Raw genomic sequence first — 18,569 nt, 5'->3', positions numbered from 1 at the left:
ACTTGTAGCCTATTTGTAACTGGTAGCAAATAGGCTCTTCCCCAAAGAACTAATGATGCGGGGAAGTCAACCTGGTAATTATATTAGAACAGAGGTTCCCAAACTGTGCTCCAAGGAGCACTTGGTGCTCGCGCAAAGCATCTCCTAGTGCTCTGTGAAGAGATTGGAAAGAAAAATACTACTGTCATTCAGTTTAGTATATAGGTGCTAGGTGAAAATTAGTACTCCGTGACGAATTTCTCTCCTGAAAAGTGCTCCATGACTCAAAATTTAAATGTTTTGTAGCCACACAAAACGCACACATGCAGTTCTTACTGGGAAACTGAAATTTACAAAAAATGCCTCACAAAAAGGGAATACAACACGCTAATAAACAGCAATGTTCACATACAAAGGAGAACAAAGCCTCTACCACCGTTGCACAAGATGACAGCGATACAAAAATCCACAGTTGCAAACGATGCATAGAAGTGCAATGAAGAAAGTCAAGTGTTAGGTTTTCATGAGTTTCTGTTTTCTTCACTTCTCACTTCCCTCTGTAGCCCCCTAGGCTCCTGCCGTGGCCCCCTTGGAATATCCTGGACATATAAATATTTATGCAGTTTTCACCTGTGGCCCCCTTGGAATATCCTGGGGGGGGCATATGCCCCCAGGTTGAGAACCACTGATCTAGATGCGCATTGTCCCCATCCAAATTCTCAAAACTCAAAAACAAGCCCCCCTGCAGAGTTGTGAGAATTCGGATGGGAAAATTTTGCATCTAGACCAGTGGTTCCCAACATGGGGCACACGCCCCACAGGGGGGCAATTTGATTTTTAAGGAGGGCAATTCGAGAACGAGTTATTAACAGTGAATTTTTGCATTTCTTATGGTTAAAGGGGCCTCATATACATATATAAATATATATTGTGACATACACATTTTTTAAATTAAAATCAGAATGCACATGGCGGTGAGCTGGTGACAATGGAGGTGGGGGAAGCCCGCTACGAATTATATGTCACGGGGGTGGGGGGAATCAGGATTTTAGAGATACTTAGGTGGGGTGTGGCCAAAAAAAAGGTTGGGAACCACTGGCCTAGACCAGGGCCGGATTTAGGTTTGATGAGGCCCTAAGCTACTGAAGGTAATGGGGCCCTTTATATGTCCAGATAACAGGTACAACAGCTTGACCCACATTCAACTGTGCAGCACTGCAGTCTGCAGCGGCATGCTACATGTTGCCAGGCAACCAGTCCATGCAGAATGTAAAAGGTAAAGGTCCCCTGTGCAAGCACCGGGTCATTACTGACCCATGGGGTGACGTCACATCCCGACGTTTCCAAGGCAGACTTTGCGGGGTGGTTTGCCAGTGCCTTCCCCAGTCATCTTCCCTTTACCCCCAGCAAGCTGGGTACTCATTTCACTGACCTCGGAAGGATGGAAGGCTGAGTCAACCTTGAGCCGGCTACCTGAAACCGACTTCAGTTGGAATCAAACTCAGGTTGTGAGCAAAGCTTTTGACTGCAGTACTGCAGCTTAACATTCTGTGCCACGGGGCTCCTATGCAGAATGTAGGCACCCTATATATAGAAATGAGCAAACCAGTGATATTTTAGGGAGCAGGCTAGCAGGCGGGGCCCATTACTTACATCATAGGAGCCTACACAACACAAAACACTGTTGCTGTATGTAGGTTATATTTTATTTGTTTTTTATCTTTGGAAATGTACATTCAGTTTTTTTTCTCTTTAAAATTTTTTTTGGGGGGGCAAGAGAGTGGGGCCCTAAGCTATAGCTTGTTTGTGTGTGTGTTAAGTGCCGTCAAGTCGCTTCCGACTCATGGCGACCCTATGAATGAAAGTCCTCCAGAATGTCCTATCTTTGACAGCCTTGCTCAGGTCTTGCAAATTGAAGGCTGTGGCTTCCTTTATTGAGTCAGTCCACGTCTTGTTGGGTCTTCCTCTTTTCCTGCTGCCCTCCACTTTTCCTAGCATGACTGTCTTTTCCAGTGACTCTTGTCATCTTATGATGTCACCAAAAACAGCCTCAGTTTAGCCAGTTTAGCTTCTAGGGTCATTAAATTTAATCCCTTGAATTTCCTCTCATCCTTTCATAATTTTACCTGCTGTGTTTCCTGATACCTGGCCTTCCTTACTCCAAGCTTTTTTGTAAACAGGCTATTGTCTTCTCTTTATTCGATATCTTTTTCCTGCAGACTTTTTCCTGCCAATCCTTGTTTTGATTTTTGCATGTCTTTATACATCTCTCTTCCATTGGTTCCTGACCATATCCCCCCCTATTTTCATTAATCATTTTAACCCTTTTGTATTTGTTTTTTTTATCTTATATTTTGGAAATGTACATCCATTTTTTTTCCTTTAATTTTTTTTGGGGGGGGGGGCAAGAGAGCGGGGCCCCAAGCTACAGCTGGTTTAGCTTCGAGGTCAACCCGGCCCTGGGCCGTCGACAGCGGCGCTCCCGAGCAAAACCTGCCGTGCGTAATGGGCCCCGTGCGTAATTGGAGGTGGAGCGAGCGGAGCCCGACGAGGCCCGGGGTGAGTGGGTGGGTGGAGAGAGCGCGGCCGCCTCCTCCTCCTCCTCCTCCTCCAGCGCCAAGCCTCGCCCCCCATGGCCCCGAGCCGCCCCCCTGGCGCTTCTCCACGGGGCGGCCGCGCACCTGAGCGCCACCCCCAGGGGATGGCGGCCGGGCGGCGCTTGGAGGGCGCGCTGCGCTTCCTGCGGGGCAGCCTGGGCACTTGGGAAGGGCTGCCGGGCAGCGGCGGCGGGGAGGCGGAGGAGCAGCCCAGCGCCCTGGAGGCCTTGCCGGTAAGCGCTTCCTCCTCCTCCTCCTCCCTCCTCCTCCTCCTCCTCGGCCCGGGCCAGCTTGGCCGCTGCCAGCGCGGCGCGCGCGGCGCCTCCTCCTCCTCCCCCGTTGCGCAAAAGCCGCCTGCAGCGCCGCGTCCTCCGCTCCTCATTGGTCGCCGCCTATGCCGGTCAGCTTGCTACCTGGGCAGCACTTCACACACACACACACACACACACACACACACACACACACACACACACACACACACATATATATGAGCTTTCCTGGGTCACAGTGAGCAAGAGTCCAGGAGCACCTTTAACCATTCTGGCAGGAGTCCGCTTGCTACCTGGGCAGCACTTCTCTCTCTCTCTCTCTCTCTCTCACACACACACACACACACACACACACACACACACACGAACACAAATATTTTCTGGTAGGGTAGGAGCTTTCGTGAGCCACTGCCGGAAAATATTTTTGTTAGTCTTTAAGGTGGTACTGGACTCTTGCTCTTTTCTACAACTGCAGACAAACAGGGCTACCCACTGTGAATTCAGCACTACACAAACACACACACACACACACACACACACACGAGCTTTCCTGGGTCACAGTGAGCAAGAGTCCAGGAGCACCTTTAACCATTCTGGCAGGAGTCCAGGAGCACCTTAAAGACGAACACAAATATTTTCTGGTAGGGTAGGAGCTTTCGTGAGCCACTGCCGGAAAATATTTTTGTTAGTCTTTAAGGTGGTACTGGACTCTTGCTCTTTTCTACGACTGCAGACAAACAGGGCTACCCACTGTGAATTCAGCACTACACACACACACACACACACGAGCTTTCCTGGGTCACAGTGAGCAAGAGTCCAGGAGCACCTTTAACCATTCTGGCAGGAGTCCAGGAGCACCTTAAAGACTAACACAAATATTTTCTGGTAGGGTAGGAGCTCATGTGAGCCACAGCGTGAATTCTGTGAATTCTGGCAGGGTATGACAGCACTTCACACACACACACACACACACACACACACGAGCTTTCCTGGGTCACAGTGAGCAAGAGTCCAGTAGCACCTTTAACCATTCTGGCAGGAGTCCAGGAGCACCTTAAAGACTAACACAAATATTTTCTGGTAGGGTAGGAGCTCGTGTGAGCCACAGCATGAATTCTGTGAATTCTGGCAGGGTATGACAGCACTTCACACACACACACACACACACACACACACACACACACACACACACACACATGAGCTTTCATGGGTCACAGTGAGCAAGAGTCCAGTAATGCTATAGAATGCTATATTCCATCGAATCCCAATTCATGAACGGACTTGCCCCTGTAATTCAAATTCCTTGGATACAATTGAACATATTTTATGTGATTGCCCTCTATATGAAACACCTCGTAGAAAATGGTTAAAAAACTGGTTACATCCCAAGTTTTACCTGTCTAATAAAGTTAAATGTCAATTTTTAATGAATGATTCAGTTCCAGAGGTTACTGTGGATGTCGCCAATTTTTTAGTTGAAGTGCTAAATGTCCAAAAACGTATAACCTCTGATATCTGATGTTACTGGCTATGATTTTATCTTATCGGTTTTAAGATTTATGACCATTGTTCGTATCAATTGTAACAATTTATATGCCATTAAAGGTTTATGAATGAATGAGTGGGCTATAGAATAGTTACAATACACCACCTTCTCCCTAACAAGCGAAGTCCCACCATATACTCTCACCCCACGTCAACCAGCCAAACAAAAATCTATTCTGATCAATAAAAAAATCTGTTTTCAAAACATCCCTTCTGCACCAAAATATTCAAACATGCAAAAGCTGTTTGATAAACACCACGTTCAACAAAATACATTGAAGCTATGGCTTATGTAAAGGTACAGGTCCCCTGTGCAAGCACTGGGTCATTCCTGACCCATGGGGTGACGTCATATCTGTCAGCCCTTGGCCCACAGAACCAGAAATCACCACAAAGTCATATAGAGTCCAAACAGATGGCTTTTACTGATCAAATAGGCATACAGTGCAAACGAATAAAATGACAGCTATGAGAGGCTCACTAGCTGGGAGATATTATAAGGCAGGAAAGGCGGGAGATTACACGCATGAATACAGTTTCCCAGGAGCTGAGTTCCCAGGCCTAGGTATGCGACCTTGGGGGTAGACAATACAGCACAGAGACAGAGGCAATAACGAAACCGAGATAGCAGCCTGACATTCTGCTCCCCTCAAGGCCCCCTCCCAGTTCGCAAGGGGGCTGGCCTGTCCGGGTAAGCAATGTGAAAGGCGTCGACGAGGTCGGGGGCGGAGACATCCCGTGCGCGCACCCATTCGTCATAGGCAGGGGGGAAATGTTTCCAACGAACTAGATATTGCAGATTGCCATGGTGAATACGGGAGTCAAGGATCTTGGAGACTTCGAAGTGTTCTTCCCCCCCCCACCATGATGGGTTGCGCAGGCGGTGGGTCCGGATGCCACCGTGGAGAAGCAACATGGGGTTTGAGGAGGCTTATGTGGAAAACAGGATGCACACGCCTCAAGGATTTGGGGAGAGCCAGTTCCACTGTGACAGGGTTTATGACCCGAGTAATGGGGAAAGGGCCAATGAATTTGGCGCTGAGCTTATGGCACGGTTGGGTGGAACGGAGATTTTTGGTGGAAAGGTAAACCAAAGCACCCACTTGCAGATCACCCCCGGGGGAGCGATGTTTGTCAGCTTGCGCTTTGTATTTACGTTTGGCCCGGTCGAGGTTGCTAACGAGCCAGGGCCAAGTGGTATGGAGGGCGTGTGCCCAGGAGGCAATGTCGGGGTTCCCCTCCCCCTCTACATCATCTGTAGGAGCGATGGGACTGAAATCTTGTCCATACACAGCAAAAAACGGGCTAAAACCTGTGGATTGATGCATGGCATTATTGTAGGCATATTCTGCTAAAGGTAACAGTTCCACCCAGTTATCCTGGTGGTAGTTAACATAACAGCACAAATAACATTCAAGTACAGCATTGACACGTTCAGTTTGACCATCAGTTTGAGGATGGTATGCACTAGACAATCCCTGTTCCACCCCCACCAACTTGAGGAAAGCTTTCCAAAACTTAGAAACGAAACCACTTCCGCGGTCACAAATTATTTTACGCGGAAACGAATGTAAACGAAAGATATGCGTCACGAAGAGGCGGGCCAGTTTCTGAGCAGAGGGGATCCCTGCACATGGAATCAAATGTATTTGCTTAGAAAACAAATCAGTAACAACCCACAACACAGTTTTACCCCCACTGAGAGGGAGATCAGTCATGAAGTCCATAGCAATCACTTCCCAAGGTCTGCTGGGCGTTTCAAGAGGTTGTAGCAGTCCCGGGGGTTTGCCCTGCGATCGTTTCGCAGCGGCACAAACGGGACAGCTGCGGATGAAGGAGTCAATGTCGGAACGCATTCCCCCCCACCAGAACTGTCTGCGCAATAAGTGAAGGGTCTTCAGAAACCCAAAGTGCCCAGCTGTTTTGGCTCCATGAGCTAAATGTAAAACGTCCTTCCGGAGAGCTTTGGGTACATACAATTTTGAGTCTTTGTACCAGGACCCCCCTTGTTCCAAAACACCAGGAGGTAGGGTATGAGCGGAACGTTCTAAAAGGCACTTGTCCCGAAGGACAGTTAAAAAGGATTCGGAGATGGGGATTTTGGAGGGAGCCCCCCCGTCGGTCATGGAGATCTGAGAAACAGTTATAGGGCTAGTGCTTACGTGCGGCGGCGCGCAGACTGCAGGCGGCTGAGCGGTCGGAGGGGTAGGAGGGGCGGGAACTCCGGTCTGTTGCGGTGGCGGCTGGGCAGCCGGTTGGGCTGGCGGAGCTTGCGAGTTAGGGAAGGTGTGCTGATGCTGGGATCGGGTTTGCACAGCCAGCATAGGTAGGGCCCCACGTTGCATAGGGGTGAACAGAGAGTTGGTGGGTCTTTCGAGTTTTACCGGATATTGTGGTAAACGGGAGAGGGCATCCGCGAGAACGTTCTGCTTCCCAGGGACGTGCTTCAGGGTGAAACGGAACTGAGCAAAGAACTCCGCCCACCGTTGTTGTTTCGCCGATAGCTTATGGGACCCCGTGAGGGCAGCTAGATTTTTGTGATCGGTCCAAACTTCAAAGGGTACTTTAGACCCTTCCAAGAATTGCCGCCATAAAGTCAGTGCATGATGAACTGCAGAGGCCTCTTTCTCCCAGATGGGCCAGTTTAATTGAGCGTGCGCAAATTTTTTTGAAAAGTAAGCGCAAGGGTGAAGAAGACCGTCCGGTCCTTGCTGGAGGAGAGCCCCTCCCATGGCTACATCGGAAGCATCGACTTGCACAATGAACATTTGATTTGGGTCTGGGTGCCGTAGCACCGGCTCCGAAGTGAAGAGGCGTTTGAGGGCCAGAAAGGCGGCTTGGCATTGCTCAGTCCATAGGATTTTTGCGGAGGGCAAGGCAGCCGAGCTTACTTTTCCCTTAGTTTTCAGCAGGTCCGTAATGGGTAGAGCCACTTGGGCGAAGTTAGGGATGAATCCCCGATAGAAGTTTGCAAATCCCAGAAATTGCTGTACTTGCTTACGGTTGGTGGGGGGAGTCCAATCGAGGACGGCTTGGACTTTGGCGGGGTCCATGCGAAGACCTTGGTGGGAGATGATGTATCCCAAAAACGTGAGTTTGCTTTGGTGAAATTCACACTTAGCTAGTTTAGCGAACAGTTGATGGTTACGCAGGCGTTGTAGAACTTCCCTGACCAGAGTCACATGCTCGTCCACAGTTTTCGAATAAATGAGAATGTCATCTAAGTAGACCACCACCCCACGATATAGAAGGTCATGTAGGATTTCATTGATGAGTTGCATGAAGACCCCCGGGGCCCCTTTTAATCCGAATGGCATTACAAGGAATTCATACATTCCGAAACAGCTAGAGAAGGCAGTGAGGTGTTCATCTCCTTCGCGGATACGGACTCGGTAGTAGGCTTCCACCAAGTCTAATTTAGAGAACACACGGCCTTCCTGTAATTGTCCCAAAATATCCGATATTAATGGGATAGGATAGGCGTTGGTCTGGGTAACCGCATTGAGCTTTCTGAAGTCAATGCACAGGCGAAGGTCGCCCTCTTTTTTCCGGACGAAAAACGCGGGGGCCGAGTTTGGGGCATTCGAAGGGCGAATGAACCCTCTGGCGAGGTTTTTGTCCAAAAAGTCCCGGAGGACAGTGCGCTCGGAAGCGCTCATAGGGTAAATCTTACTTTTGGTTAATGTGCAGTCCTTTACTACTTCAATCGCACAGTCTGAGGCCCGGTGGGGGGGTAAGGCATCACATTCCCTAAGGTCGAAGACATCTTCAAAGTCCCGGTATACAGCGGGTAGAGCCGGTGGTACTGGGGCAGTAGAGGTTAATGCTGGAACGGGCGGAAATGGCAGAGCAAAGTTTTGCCGATGCTGGTCGCAGGTGGGACTAGCGAAAGAGATAGTGTTTGTTTCCCAATCAATACTGGGACTATGTCCTTTAATCCAGTTAATTCCCAAGACCACTTCAAATCGGATAGGGGCTATAGTGAAGTCTATTTGTTCCCAGTGGGAACCAATTCCCATTGCCACCCCTATGGTGCGGTGATCAACTGGACCCCCCTGGAATTGGCTCCCGTCCATTTGAGCAAATTGGACGGGGGCGGGTAAAGCCTCTGAGTCGGCTCTGAGTGCAGCAAACGTGGCTTCGCTTATGAGAGTGCGACAGCAACCGGAGTCAATTAGTGCTTTGACGGGGATTTGTGGACCTCCGTTAAGTTGTTGTAAAACTGCATCCACGTAGACGGTGGAGTCCACTTCTTTGATTTTGGTAGGAGCATTCGGTTTGATAGGAAGATCCTGAGAGGTCTGTGGAGATGCTCCATTCACCACAGACCGGAGCCGTTTTTTGACAAGTCGAGGGGAGATTCCAGGTTTAAGGCTGGAGAAATCCAAGGATTTTCCTCATCCGAAGAGGGAAAGCTGTCCCCCAATGGGGCACTTGTAATCCGAGACCCGGCGGGGTCGTTGGAAGCAGGCAGGGAGGCTGGGTCCCCGGCATGGAGTGCAGAGGGTGTGGGCCTTCCCGGAGCTGCGCTGCGGGTGGCCGCGGTGCCTCTGCGTGGTGGACGACCTCGGGCGCGGGTTGTCGTGCTGGGACGAAATAATTCCTGGCGGCGTGGGCAAACGGCTGCAAAGTGGCCCATTTCTCCGCATGTAAGACAGGCACCCCTCTGAAATCGGGCTTCACGTTCCTGGAGCGGACGTGGGGGATTTCGTGGGACGAGCAGTGGTGCCTTGGGTTGAGGCTTTTGGGTGCCCTTCTCCTTGTGCTTTTGACGGACGAGAGAAATAAAGCGGCGGCGGCTTTCCACTTCCTCGGCTAATAGGATCCAGCCTTCGAGGGTATCGGGATCGCCCCGCATGTAAGACCAGTTCAGAATGTCAGGATGCAAGGCTTCCCTGAAATGATGGATTAGGGTGGTCTCGGGCCAACCTACAATTTTACTTGCCAGTCGCTGAAATTCATCGGCAAATTCCCGAACTGTAGCAGAGCCTTGTTTTAATTGTAAGAGTTCCGTTTTGGCTCTTTCCCCCAGGAAGGGGTCCTCAAACCTCCTTCTCAGGGCAGTCATGAAGTTGTTGAGGGAACGAATCGCACGAGAGCGGGTGTCAAACTGGAGGACCATCCAGTCAGCCGCTTTGCCTGTCAGGAGGGAAGCTACGTACCGCACCCGGCTATCTTCCGTGGGGAAAAGTTGACCTTGTTCTCGCATATAACTGTCCACTTGATGCAAGAAACAAGGCAAAGTCTCAAGAGATCCGTCATACGTAGTCCTCAATTTGAGTTGCTTCCAAGGGCCGGGCGCGGGTTGACCCGGTTGCACGGGTGGTCCGGGCGGAGGAGCAACAGGAGCTCCAGGAGGTAAGGGTGGAGCAGGCACATTAGCGGGTGGTTGTACGGGTACCCCCTGACCCGGTATCGGAACGGGCTGTCTCTGAGCTATCAGGGTTTGTTGTAATTGCCTGTTCTCTTGAAGCATAAGTTCCATTACTTCCTGGAGTTGATCAACACGGTCGGAGAGCTCCCGATTCTGGGCTCGTAAAAGATGAACCTCCTCACTTGGGCCACCAGTAAGATGAGGCTTACTGGTTCGGAAGCTCGTGGCCCATTGAGAGCTATCCCCATATAAATCCTCGTCTTCAGACTCATCTGAGTCTCGACGTCGGTCAGCCAAACGGCGTGCGCGTTGGGTCGCACGCGACGGGACAAACGCCGGGGAAAAAGTTAGACCTGATAGTCCCAGTACATAGTCCTTGGGGCGCGTGTCCACGTTCGCCTGATTCCTAATCCTTGCTGCAGCCGCCCTGGCTGCTTCCGCCGCCTCTCTCTCTCTTGCGACCCTAGCCGCTTCGGCGGCTTGCTGATCCGCAAGAACTTTGGCGTTCTCAAGTCTTAGGGCAGTCTCTGCCGTAATGCGCGGCAAAAGTTCTGTCTCGAGGAGCAAGAGTATGGGGTCAGGTTCCCCGCCCAGCAGAGGTTGTACTCGAACCGCCAGTGCGGATGCCTCGGCTCCAAACGTCGGGGTCAAAACTTGAGCCAAGGTGGCTACCGGGGTGTCCTTTGTACATTCCACAAGGAGAAGAGCGGTGCTAATAGCGACTCGCTTGGCCTCAGCCTGGCAGCTGGCCGCATCCGGGATCAGGGAAAAACCCTCCGGCGGGGCTCCCGCCATGGTAGAAAGAGTTTGTCGAGAAATAAGATTATCCAAAAGTCCAGTTAATATTTGTAAATCCTCAGTCGCCAATCGGGCATCGTCCAGTAATTGATCCAAGTCCTGAAGATCTAAACGAGCATCAGTATCCTCCGATGTTAACATCCAGAGACGTCCTGTAAGAGATTGCCACTGCGCCTGTACCAGTCCCCTCAAGCGGCAAACCTCTCGGGTCGTCCGGAAAAGTTCAGCGATTAAGTCTTGTAACAGAGTAGGGTCCTCTGAGAAGGGCTCCAGGGTAGTAGATCACCTGGAGAGCTGCACAGCTCCCATCCAAGTGGCAGGCGAACCCCCCTGGGCTCCAGCCTGGCTAGGAGAACGGTGAAGATGAGAGATAGCTGTCATAATGTCAGCCCTTGGCCCACAGAACCAGAAATCACCACAAAGTCATATAGAGTCCAAACAGATGGCTTTTACTGATCAAATAGGCATACAGTGCAAACGAATAAAATGACAGCTATGAGAGGCTCACTAGCTGGGAGATATTATAAGGCAGGAAAGGCGGGAGATTACACGCATGAATACAGTTTCCCAGGAGCTGAGTTCCCAGGCCTAGGTATGCGACCTTGGGGGTAGACAATACAGCACAGAGACAGAGGCAATAACGAAACCGAGATAGCAGCCTGACAATATCCCAACCTTTCCTAGGCAGACTTTGTTTATGGGGTGGTTTGCCAGTGCCTTCCCCAGTCCTCTTCCCTTTACCCCCAGCAAGCTGGGTACTCATTTTACCAACCTTGGAAGGATGGAAGGCTGAGTCAACCTTGAGCCAGCTACCTGCAACCGATTCCCGTCGGGATCGAACTCAAGTCGTGAGCAGAGCTTGGACTGCAGTACTGCAGCTTACCACTCTACTGGTTTCAAATCGTGATGGCAGAAAGGCGGGTGTGTCAATGTAACGAAAACACTAACTCTTTTTAAAGCCTTTTTTTACATTTTCAATTTCAGATTGATGTGAAGTTACACATTCTCTCCTTTCTCGCATGCAAAGATCTGTGTCATCTGGGAAGCACAAGTCGCTACTGGCATCTCACAGTTCAGGATCCTTTGCTCTGGAGATACCTCCTCATTCGAGATCTCCCTTCTTGGCACTCTGTTGACTGGAATTCTCTCCCGGACGCAAATATATTTAACAGACCTTTCTCTGCCCCGGTTGACTACCTGGCCGTGTAAGTATCTTCAAAGACTCTCAGCCTTTTTTCAGTGAAGTTGGGCTTTAATTTAGACTGGTGATAGTGCATGTTAACCTGACGTTGAGCTACACTGCAATTGTAAATGTGACCTTAGATTTGTTTTTGTTTTTTTGCAAAAATTCTGAATTGAAAATCTCTGTTCCTAACTACTGTAAAAAAATCTTTAGTACCATCAATGTGAAGTACACTAACAGCCCTTTCCTGAAAATTGGCTGAAACTTCACGGCGCCAGTGTAAGTGTGTGTAATCATGTGTTTAAACGCACTTACACTGGCGGTGAGGCCAGTCCCGCTGGCGGTAGAGTGCCGCGGGACCATGCCTCCCCCCTCCACAGGCCACGGTGTGGAGAGGCCACGCCGGTACAGGGGGACGTTCCGGGGGAAGGAGCCGCCGGGTAGGCGGCTTCCTATCCCGTTTCGGTCCTCGCCGCCAGCGCCCGAACGCAGCCTCGCTGTTCCCTATAGGGCAAAAGGCCCCGGTAAAACAAAAAAAAGCCGCGAAACTGTGTAGGACTGCAGGCTGAATCATAGAAGTAAAAAACCCAGGTAAACCAGAGGTGAGAATCATTCTACTCCTTGATGGGAGACCACCAAGGAAGTCCAGGGTTACTATGCAGAAGAAGGCAATGGCAAAGCACCTCTCTTAGTCTCTTGTCTCAAAAACCCTACGGGGTCACCATAAATCAGCTGCAACCTGACAGCACTTTTCACCACCATTATTCACATTATTCTCTTACATATTGTTTGTTTTTAGAAAGTTCCAGAGCAGCTTTACATGGGACATCTTCACTCCCTGGTAGAGATCAGTTCTACTCTGGTTCTACTCTGGTGCTGGTTTAATACTCTCCCGTATTTTTGCAAAGTTTTTCACAGAATCACAGACCACTCTGAAAAACTGTCACTCTGCTCCTTTTAAAGGGCTGTTTTCTCTTTTTATCATTGTGCCGTTCTACACACAGGTATAAGAAGTGTTGTTCTTGGCGGAAAAGACCTCTGAAATCAAGTCAGTCCTCTTATAGAACTGTGACTTCCCTTTTACATGCGTTGGTCACGCAGACAGAACCCCGCTATGCTATGTTTGGGCCAGGACTGGAAGACTTGGATGAATCTTTGGTGCACAGAATGATGACGAGTCCAGAGGTCTTGCCGCTTGCTGGTTTACCTCACAGACAAATCCATGGTAATATCTGTTTGCTAGTTGACAATTTTTTAAGGGGAAGGGGCAAAATATTGAATATATGAAGCTGTTTTGTATGGAGACATTCATCCATGTCATTCAATGCTGTTTCTTTGATAGTGGCAGTTCACTAGATCTGAGGCAGAATCCTTTTCCTAACTCTGCTGCTTGAGAGCATACGGAGGGGCTGCGGGTCAGTGGTAGAGCCTCTGCTTTGCACAGAGGAGGTCCCAGGATCAATCCCTGGCATCTCCAGTTAGAAGGATCAGATGGTAGGTGATGTGAAAGACCTCTGCCTGAGAACCTGGAGAGCCGCTGCCAGTCAGAGTAGACAATATTGACGTTGATGGACCAATGGTCTGATTCAGTGTAAGACATCTCTGTGTCTTCATCCTTTCGCTGGAGATGCCAGTGAATGAAGCTGGGACTTCTAAAGGCCCCTCACAACCCTGTTGCTCAGGCTTTGGGGATCAATTAGTAAATGAAAAGCCAAGATTTGAACCGAACCCCTTACTGCTCATGCTATTAAATGATACCTTATACTGTTTCGCCCTGTCTTTCCATCCCCACTGGAGTAACAGCAACCAATCTTCTCATACCTGGGATCAGAGAGAAGAAATTCTAGATATCCAGCTTCCAGGCAGTCTTAAGCTGGAGTCTGTCTTATCTGAGAAATGAAACACATACATCTTTGTTTGTTTGTTTGTTTATTGCATTTCTAACTCACCCTCCCCAGCCACATACAAGTGTGTGTGTACACATGTGTTCATTCAGACTATCCACTGGCCAGTTGAAGTCTGATAATATATTCATCTGACCTGGATGGCCCAGGCTAGCCTGATCTCATGAGATCTCAGAAGCTAAGCAGGGTTGACCCATGTTAGTATTTAGATAGGAGACTGCCAAGGAATACCAGGGTCACAACGCAGAGGCAGCCAATGGCAAACCACCTCTGAACGTCTCTTGCTTTGAAAACCCCACCGGGGGGTTGCCATAAATCAGATGTGACTTGACAGCAAAAATAAAAATAAAAAAAATTAAGGATATATTTGCATGGGGGGTGCAGTGAAAAAACTACTTAACTAGCAAAACGCACACAATCCTAATAGAAGGGGAAATCTTCTGCCACAAACTCTGGGGATCTGGGGCAAATCAGAACAGATAGTACAAGTCCACATAAACCAGTGCATGAGCAGAAAGAAAAATGTACAATTCTGCTTGTATAAACAATAGCATAAAGGCCACTGAGACAAATAGTGCTTTGACATAATTTTTAGTAAAATAACAATGTGCACTAATTAATCTTTTCATCAGGTATTGTTGTAAACTGTCCTCTTTTTGTGACTCTCTCTTCTCACTTTCCTGTTGTCTGCAGCTTTGTGAATAAGTATTTCTGCCTAATGAATGAATGCTTCATGCCTTTAAGGAAACAAGCTCTGACTCTGAAATGCATATGCTGGAATAAATGTTGCTATTCTTTAAAGTGCCACTAAACTACTGCTTTATTTTGCTGCTGCAGATTAATGCAGCTACCCACCCTGGAATTATCTTCTAATACATACTGCCAAAGCGGACTTGGAAACATTGAAATGGTGGTGCTATTATTTAGATCCTGCCCTTTATCCATACACAAATGTGAATAGAGATTATTTATTTAGGTACTGTATGAATTCCAGTTAGTTGTCAGTTTTGAACTGATCTTAAAGTCTTTCTGTCTGTTTGTTTTTGTCCCAAATAGGAATAGGATCAGGAGTCACATTTTGTTTTAAGAACAACCAGAAATTCAATATTCTGACGCTATATTCAAAGACAAGGTAAGGTTCATTTGGTGAGAGGTGGTTCAATGGGTGAGCATCAGCTTTGTATGCAGAAGGTTCCCTGTTCAATTCCCGACATGTGCAGTTGAAAGGATCAGGTAGTAGGTGATGTGAAAGTCCTCCACCTGAGACCCTGGAGAGCTAATGAAAGTAAGCATAGACAATACTGACCTGGATAGACCAAGGATCTGACTCAATATAAGGCAGATTTCAAAATAGAGCAAAGGAGATCATTTTCTTCCAATATATCTGCTGAAATGCTTAAAGACATCATAATAAATCTAGGGAGAGAAATCAAATAGAGATCTTGCCAGAAATTTTCAAATTCAGTTCCCCCTTCTTGCTATATGCACACACACAATTATGTTTTAACACACTCTTCACAGCACTGAACAAAAACAAAATCTCATTAAAAATGATTAAGGACACATTTCATTCTGCCTTTCCCTGTGCACAGAACTGTATATATAGAAGGGAATTCTCCACACAACTCTAAGGAGTCTATCTGTTCTGCCTCCCATTAGCTCTTGGTCAGATGTATGCTGGGCTCTGTATTGCAATGTGCCCAACTGTTACTTTGAATGGGAACCCTTTTGGTAGCTCTCAACAGCATGCAGCAGCTTTCCTTCACTCCCAGACACATGTGCTACTTGCACATGCCTGGGGTCAGTTGACGGGGAGAATGGGTTGTCGAGACACTTTATGTGGATCCCCAACCATGGTCTTAGTTCTGCATTTACAGAAGCACCCAGATTTCTAACTAAGGCTCTTTATGAACTGAACCTTAAGTTCCTGACTATACTAGCGTTCCCACACCTCGTAGACAGCAGGGTGGATCCTATCTAGCGCATTCATAGTAGTGCTTATGCAAGTGAGCTTCCTGCCTCCTCTCTGCCACGGCAGTCTTCTGTGCCTCCTCAGAATTGCGCCCCCAAGAACAGTGTGGGAGTGAAGTAGGGTGTTTGCAGGAGAGGGGAGAATCAACAAAAAGCACGGCCCACTCTTTTTCCACTGATGGTGTCTTTGGCAAGCAGAAAACATCCAGCTCATTACCAAAAGATGTTGAGTGGGTGAGTCCCAGCAGTGTAGATTTTGCAAGTCTGAGGAGAACAGAGTGCATTCCCCATGGATTGTGAGCCACACAAAGCCACAAGGGCAGAGTGCTGCTGCTCTTGGAGGAGAAAGATTGGGCCAGTTATCCATATATTGATCACATCGAGGTTAGATAACTGCAGTGTGCTCTACTTGAAAAAAGAAACCAATTTGCAACATGTTAATTTACGTTAAGAAAATTTGCAATGCTATCCTAAATAGAATTACACCCTTCTGAGTCTGTTCAGGGGTGTAACTGTGCTTGGGCAATTTATAGACAACAATGAGCAATCTGTTAAAAGTTGATAGTTGTGCAAGAGTATACCGAGAAGCATAGTTTGAGTTTTCTTGAGTCCAAATATGGGATTTTTTAAAAATGGTTTATTGTGTAGCCTGTTGCCTAAGGCCCTACTCATCTGTTCCGTCTGAACTCTGAGAATTCTCTCCATCCTACTTTCCTCTTAAACGGGTCATGCCTCTCTTTCCAGCAAGGAAAGGCGCACAGCCAGAGAAGCATCCGCCAATCCCATCAACAAGATATTCTACGAAATAAACAACATTGATGGGACGATGCAGTACAATCCAATTGAGCACGTTAAAAACCTGTGCGTGTTGGTTGACGGGTTTATCTTCGTTGCAGATGCTGAAGCCCACAAAAGTAAGGATGCCTGAATGTTGCTGATGCGTTTTAAGGGTAGTAGCTTGTAAGGGCTGACGAGACAACGTTCTCTCTTGCAGGACACAGCCGGCAGACAGAAGTGGCTCAGATCGCGGCCATGCTTAATCCGGCCCTCGGGCCTCCGGGGAGGCCTTTGCTGATCTTGTCCTGCGTTTCTAGTGCGGGGATTGAAAGAATTCCTTGTGTTTACATGGCACATCAACTACAACTCAACTCGCTGGGCCAACCATGGATGGTACCTATGTTTTGTTCATTTTTTCTTCTTCTTAAACCTCTTCCCTTTTATTCAGCATTGGTATTGTGAAGGTGATTGGTAGTGAGTTCCAGAAGGACAAAAGGAAATACTTCTTCACATGATGCATTGTCATGTTGTTCACTGAACTCTGAAAAGTTGTAGTAATGTCCACCAGCCCTGGCAGCTTTGGTTGGATAAATTCTGGAGGGACAGGAACATCAATATCTGTTAGTTCTTTCAGAATGGTAAAATTTGTGTACAGAGACTGCACAACTCTGAATATCAGGTGCCGATATCCCTTTCGTGCAATGTTTGTGCAGTTTCAGATGGCTCCTGTTAGAAACAATGCTTAATTTAGTGGAACATCATCTGATCCAGCAAAGCAACTATTGCATGTCCTTTGTAACACTTCTCCGTCTAAGTATACCTGCATTTTAATTATTAAACTTCCCCAGCATGCTTTTTTTTTTCACCTGAAAAGATATGTGGTATATTCGTAGCATAAATGGGCTGTGAAATCTCAGTAGTGGAATCTTGGATCATGTCACAAGTCCTGTCCCTGATTAGTGTTCAATTTCTGGGGGTTTTCATTTGGAGGTTAGTACCTGACTAATGAGGTAGTAACCCACACAGTGGGTTGGATCCAGCCTGTTTTTCTGCTCCATCTAGCCCAGTTCTCCTCCTCATTACAGCCCCTGCTTGACATGGCTTTTGTCTAGTCAGGTCCCATGATCTCCTCCACATACTTTTTTTAGTGGTCAAAGAGGACCCCTTTCTCTTTTTTTACCAGCAGAGAAACTGGTTGGCTCCAACCCATTGTGTTCCATGTACAGGTCCATACAAATATACTGGAATGTCACTCTTTCCGTCCATAGCCCCATCATTCCTTCTCTGCTAAAGAGTCATTTTTTAAAAATGTGTGTGTGCACAATTGCTGTAACCCCCCTATTGTGGTAAGGAGGGTTCTGGTGGTGGAAAGTGCCATCAAGTCGCAGCTGACTTATTGCATGCCCATGGGGTTTTCAAGGCAAGAGCGATCCAGAGGTGGTTTGCCATTGCCTGCCTCAGCGTCATGACCCTGGTATTCCTTGGCGGTCTCCCACCAAAATACTAACCACGGCTGACCTTGCTTAGCTTCTAAGATCTGACAAGATTGGGCTATCCTGGGCTATCCAGGTAAGGGCAAGGAGGGTTCTAATTTTGTATAAATAACCAACATTTGTGCCTTTAAAAAAACAAAACAGGTTCAGGATACCGAAGCTTCAACGCTAGCGGGACTGTTGGATGGAATTGAATGGCTCTTGGAAGAAACTGGATACGACACTTCCCAATGATCAGTTATGGTTAGAGTGCCAAAATATTGTAATTTTTTAATACCTCATTTACAAGCAGTGATTGATACAAACAACCACTTTTCTTTTAATTTAGTATGCGATGATTGCTACTCATGAGGACCAGTTCTGTCATAATCAGTGCAATTTAAAATACAGATCTGAAAGTGCAGGGAGGTGGAATGGGATTCTGGCAGCATCATATTGTTTGTGTTCTCACCCTCAGAAGGCCTCCCAGTGGAGGAGGACAGCGTGGTGTAGTGGTTAAGAGCGGTGGACTCTAATCTGGAGAACCGGGTTTGATTCCCCACTCCTCCACATGAAGCCTGCTGGGGGACCTTGGGCTAGTCACAGTTCTCTGAGAACTCTCAGCCCCACCTACCTCACAAGGTCCTTTTATGCATGGGTTGTTCCCATCACGGTCACACTCACACCCTGACTACTTTGG

The 18,569-nt window shown here is 48.0% G+C and overlaps 1 protein-coding gene across 1 annotated transcript; it reads left to right on the top strand.

Annotated features, from left to right (window-relative positions):
- The first annotated feature begins 2,611 nt into the window (after window positions 1-2,611).
- FBXO4 (F-box protein 4) lies at window positions 2,612-18,124 on the top strand. The gene is made up of 7 exons (XM_056849055.1): window positions 2,612-2,809; window positions 11,547-11,767; window positions 12,750-12,970; window positions 14,706-14,781; window positions 16,365-16,534; window positions 16,615-16,790; window positions 18,035-18,124. Exons 1-7 carry the CDS (start codon window positions 2,612-2,614, stop codon window positions 18,122-18,124), a joined length of 1,152 nt encoding a protein of 383 aa, XP_056705033.1.
- Window positions 18,125-18,569: the final 445 nt, after the last annotated feature.

This window comes from Euleptes europaea, chromosome 4, assembly GCF_029931775.1.
Source record: "Euleptes europaea isolate rEulEur1 chromosome 4, rEulEur1.hap1, whole genome shotgun sequence".
Taxonomy (NCBI): Eukaryota; Metazoa; Chordata; class Lepidosauria; order Squamata; family Sphaerodactylidae; genus Euleptes; species Euleptes europaea.
This window is presented reverse-complemented; position numbering and strand designations above follow the sequence as displayed.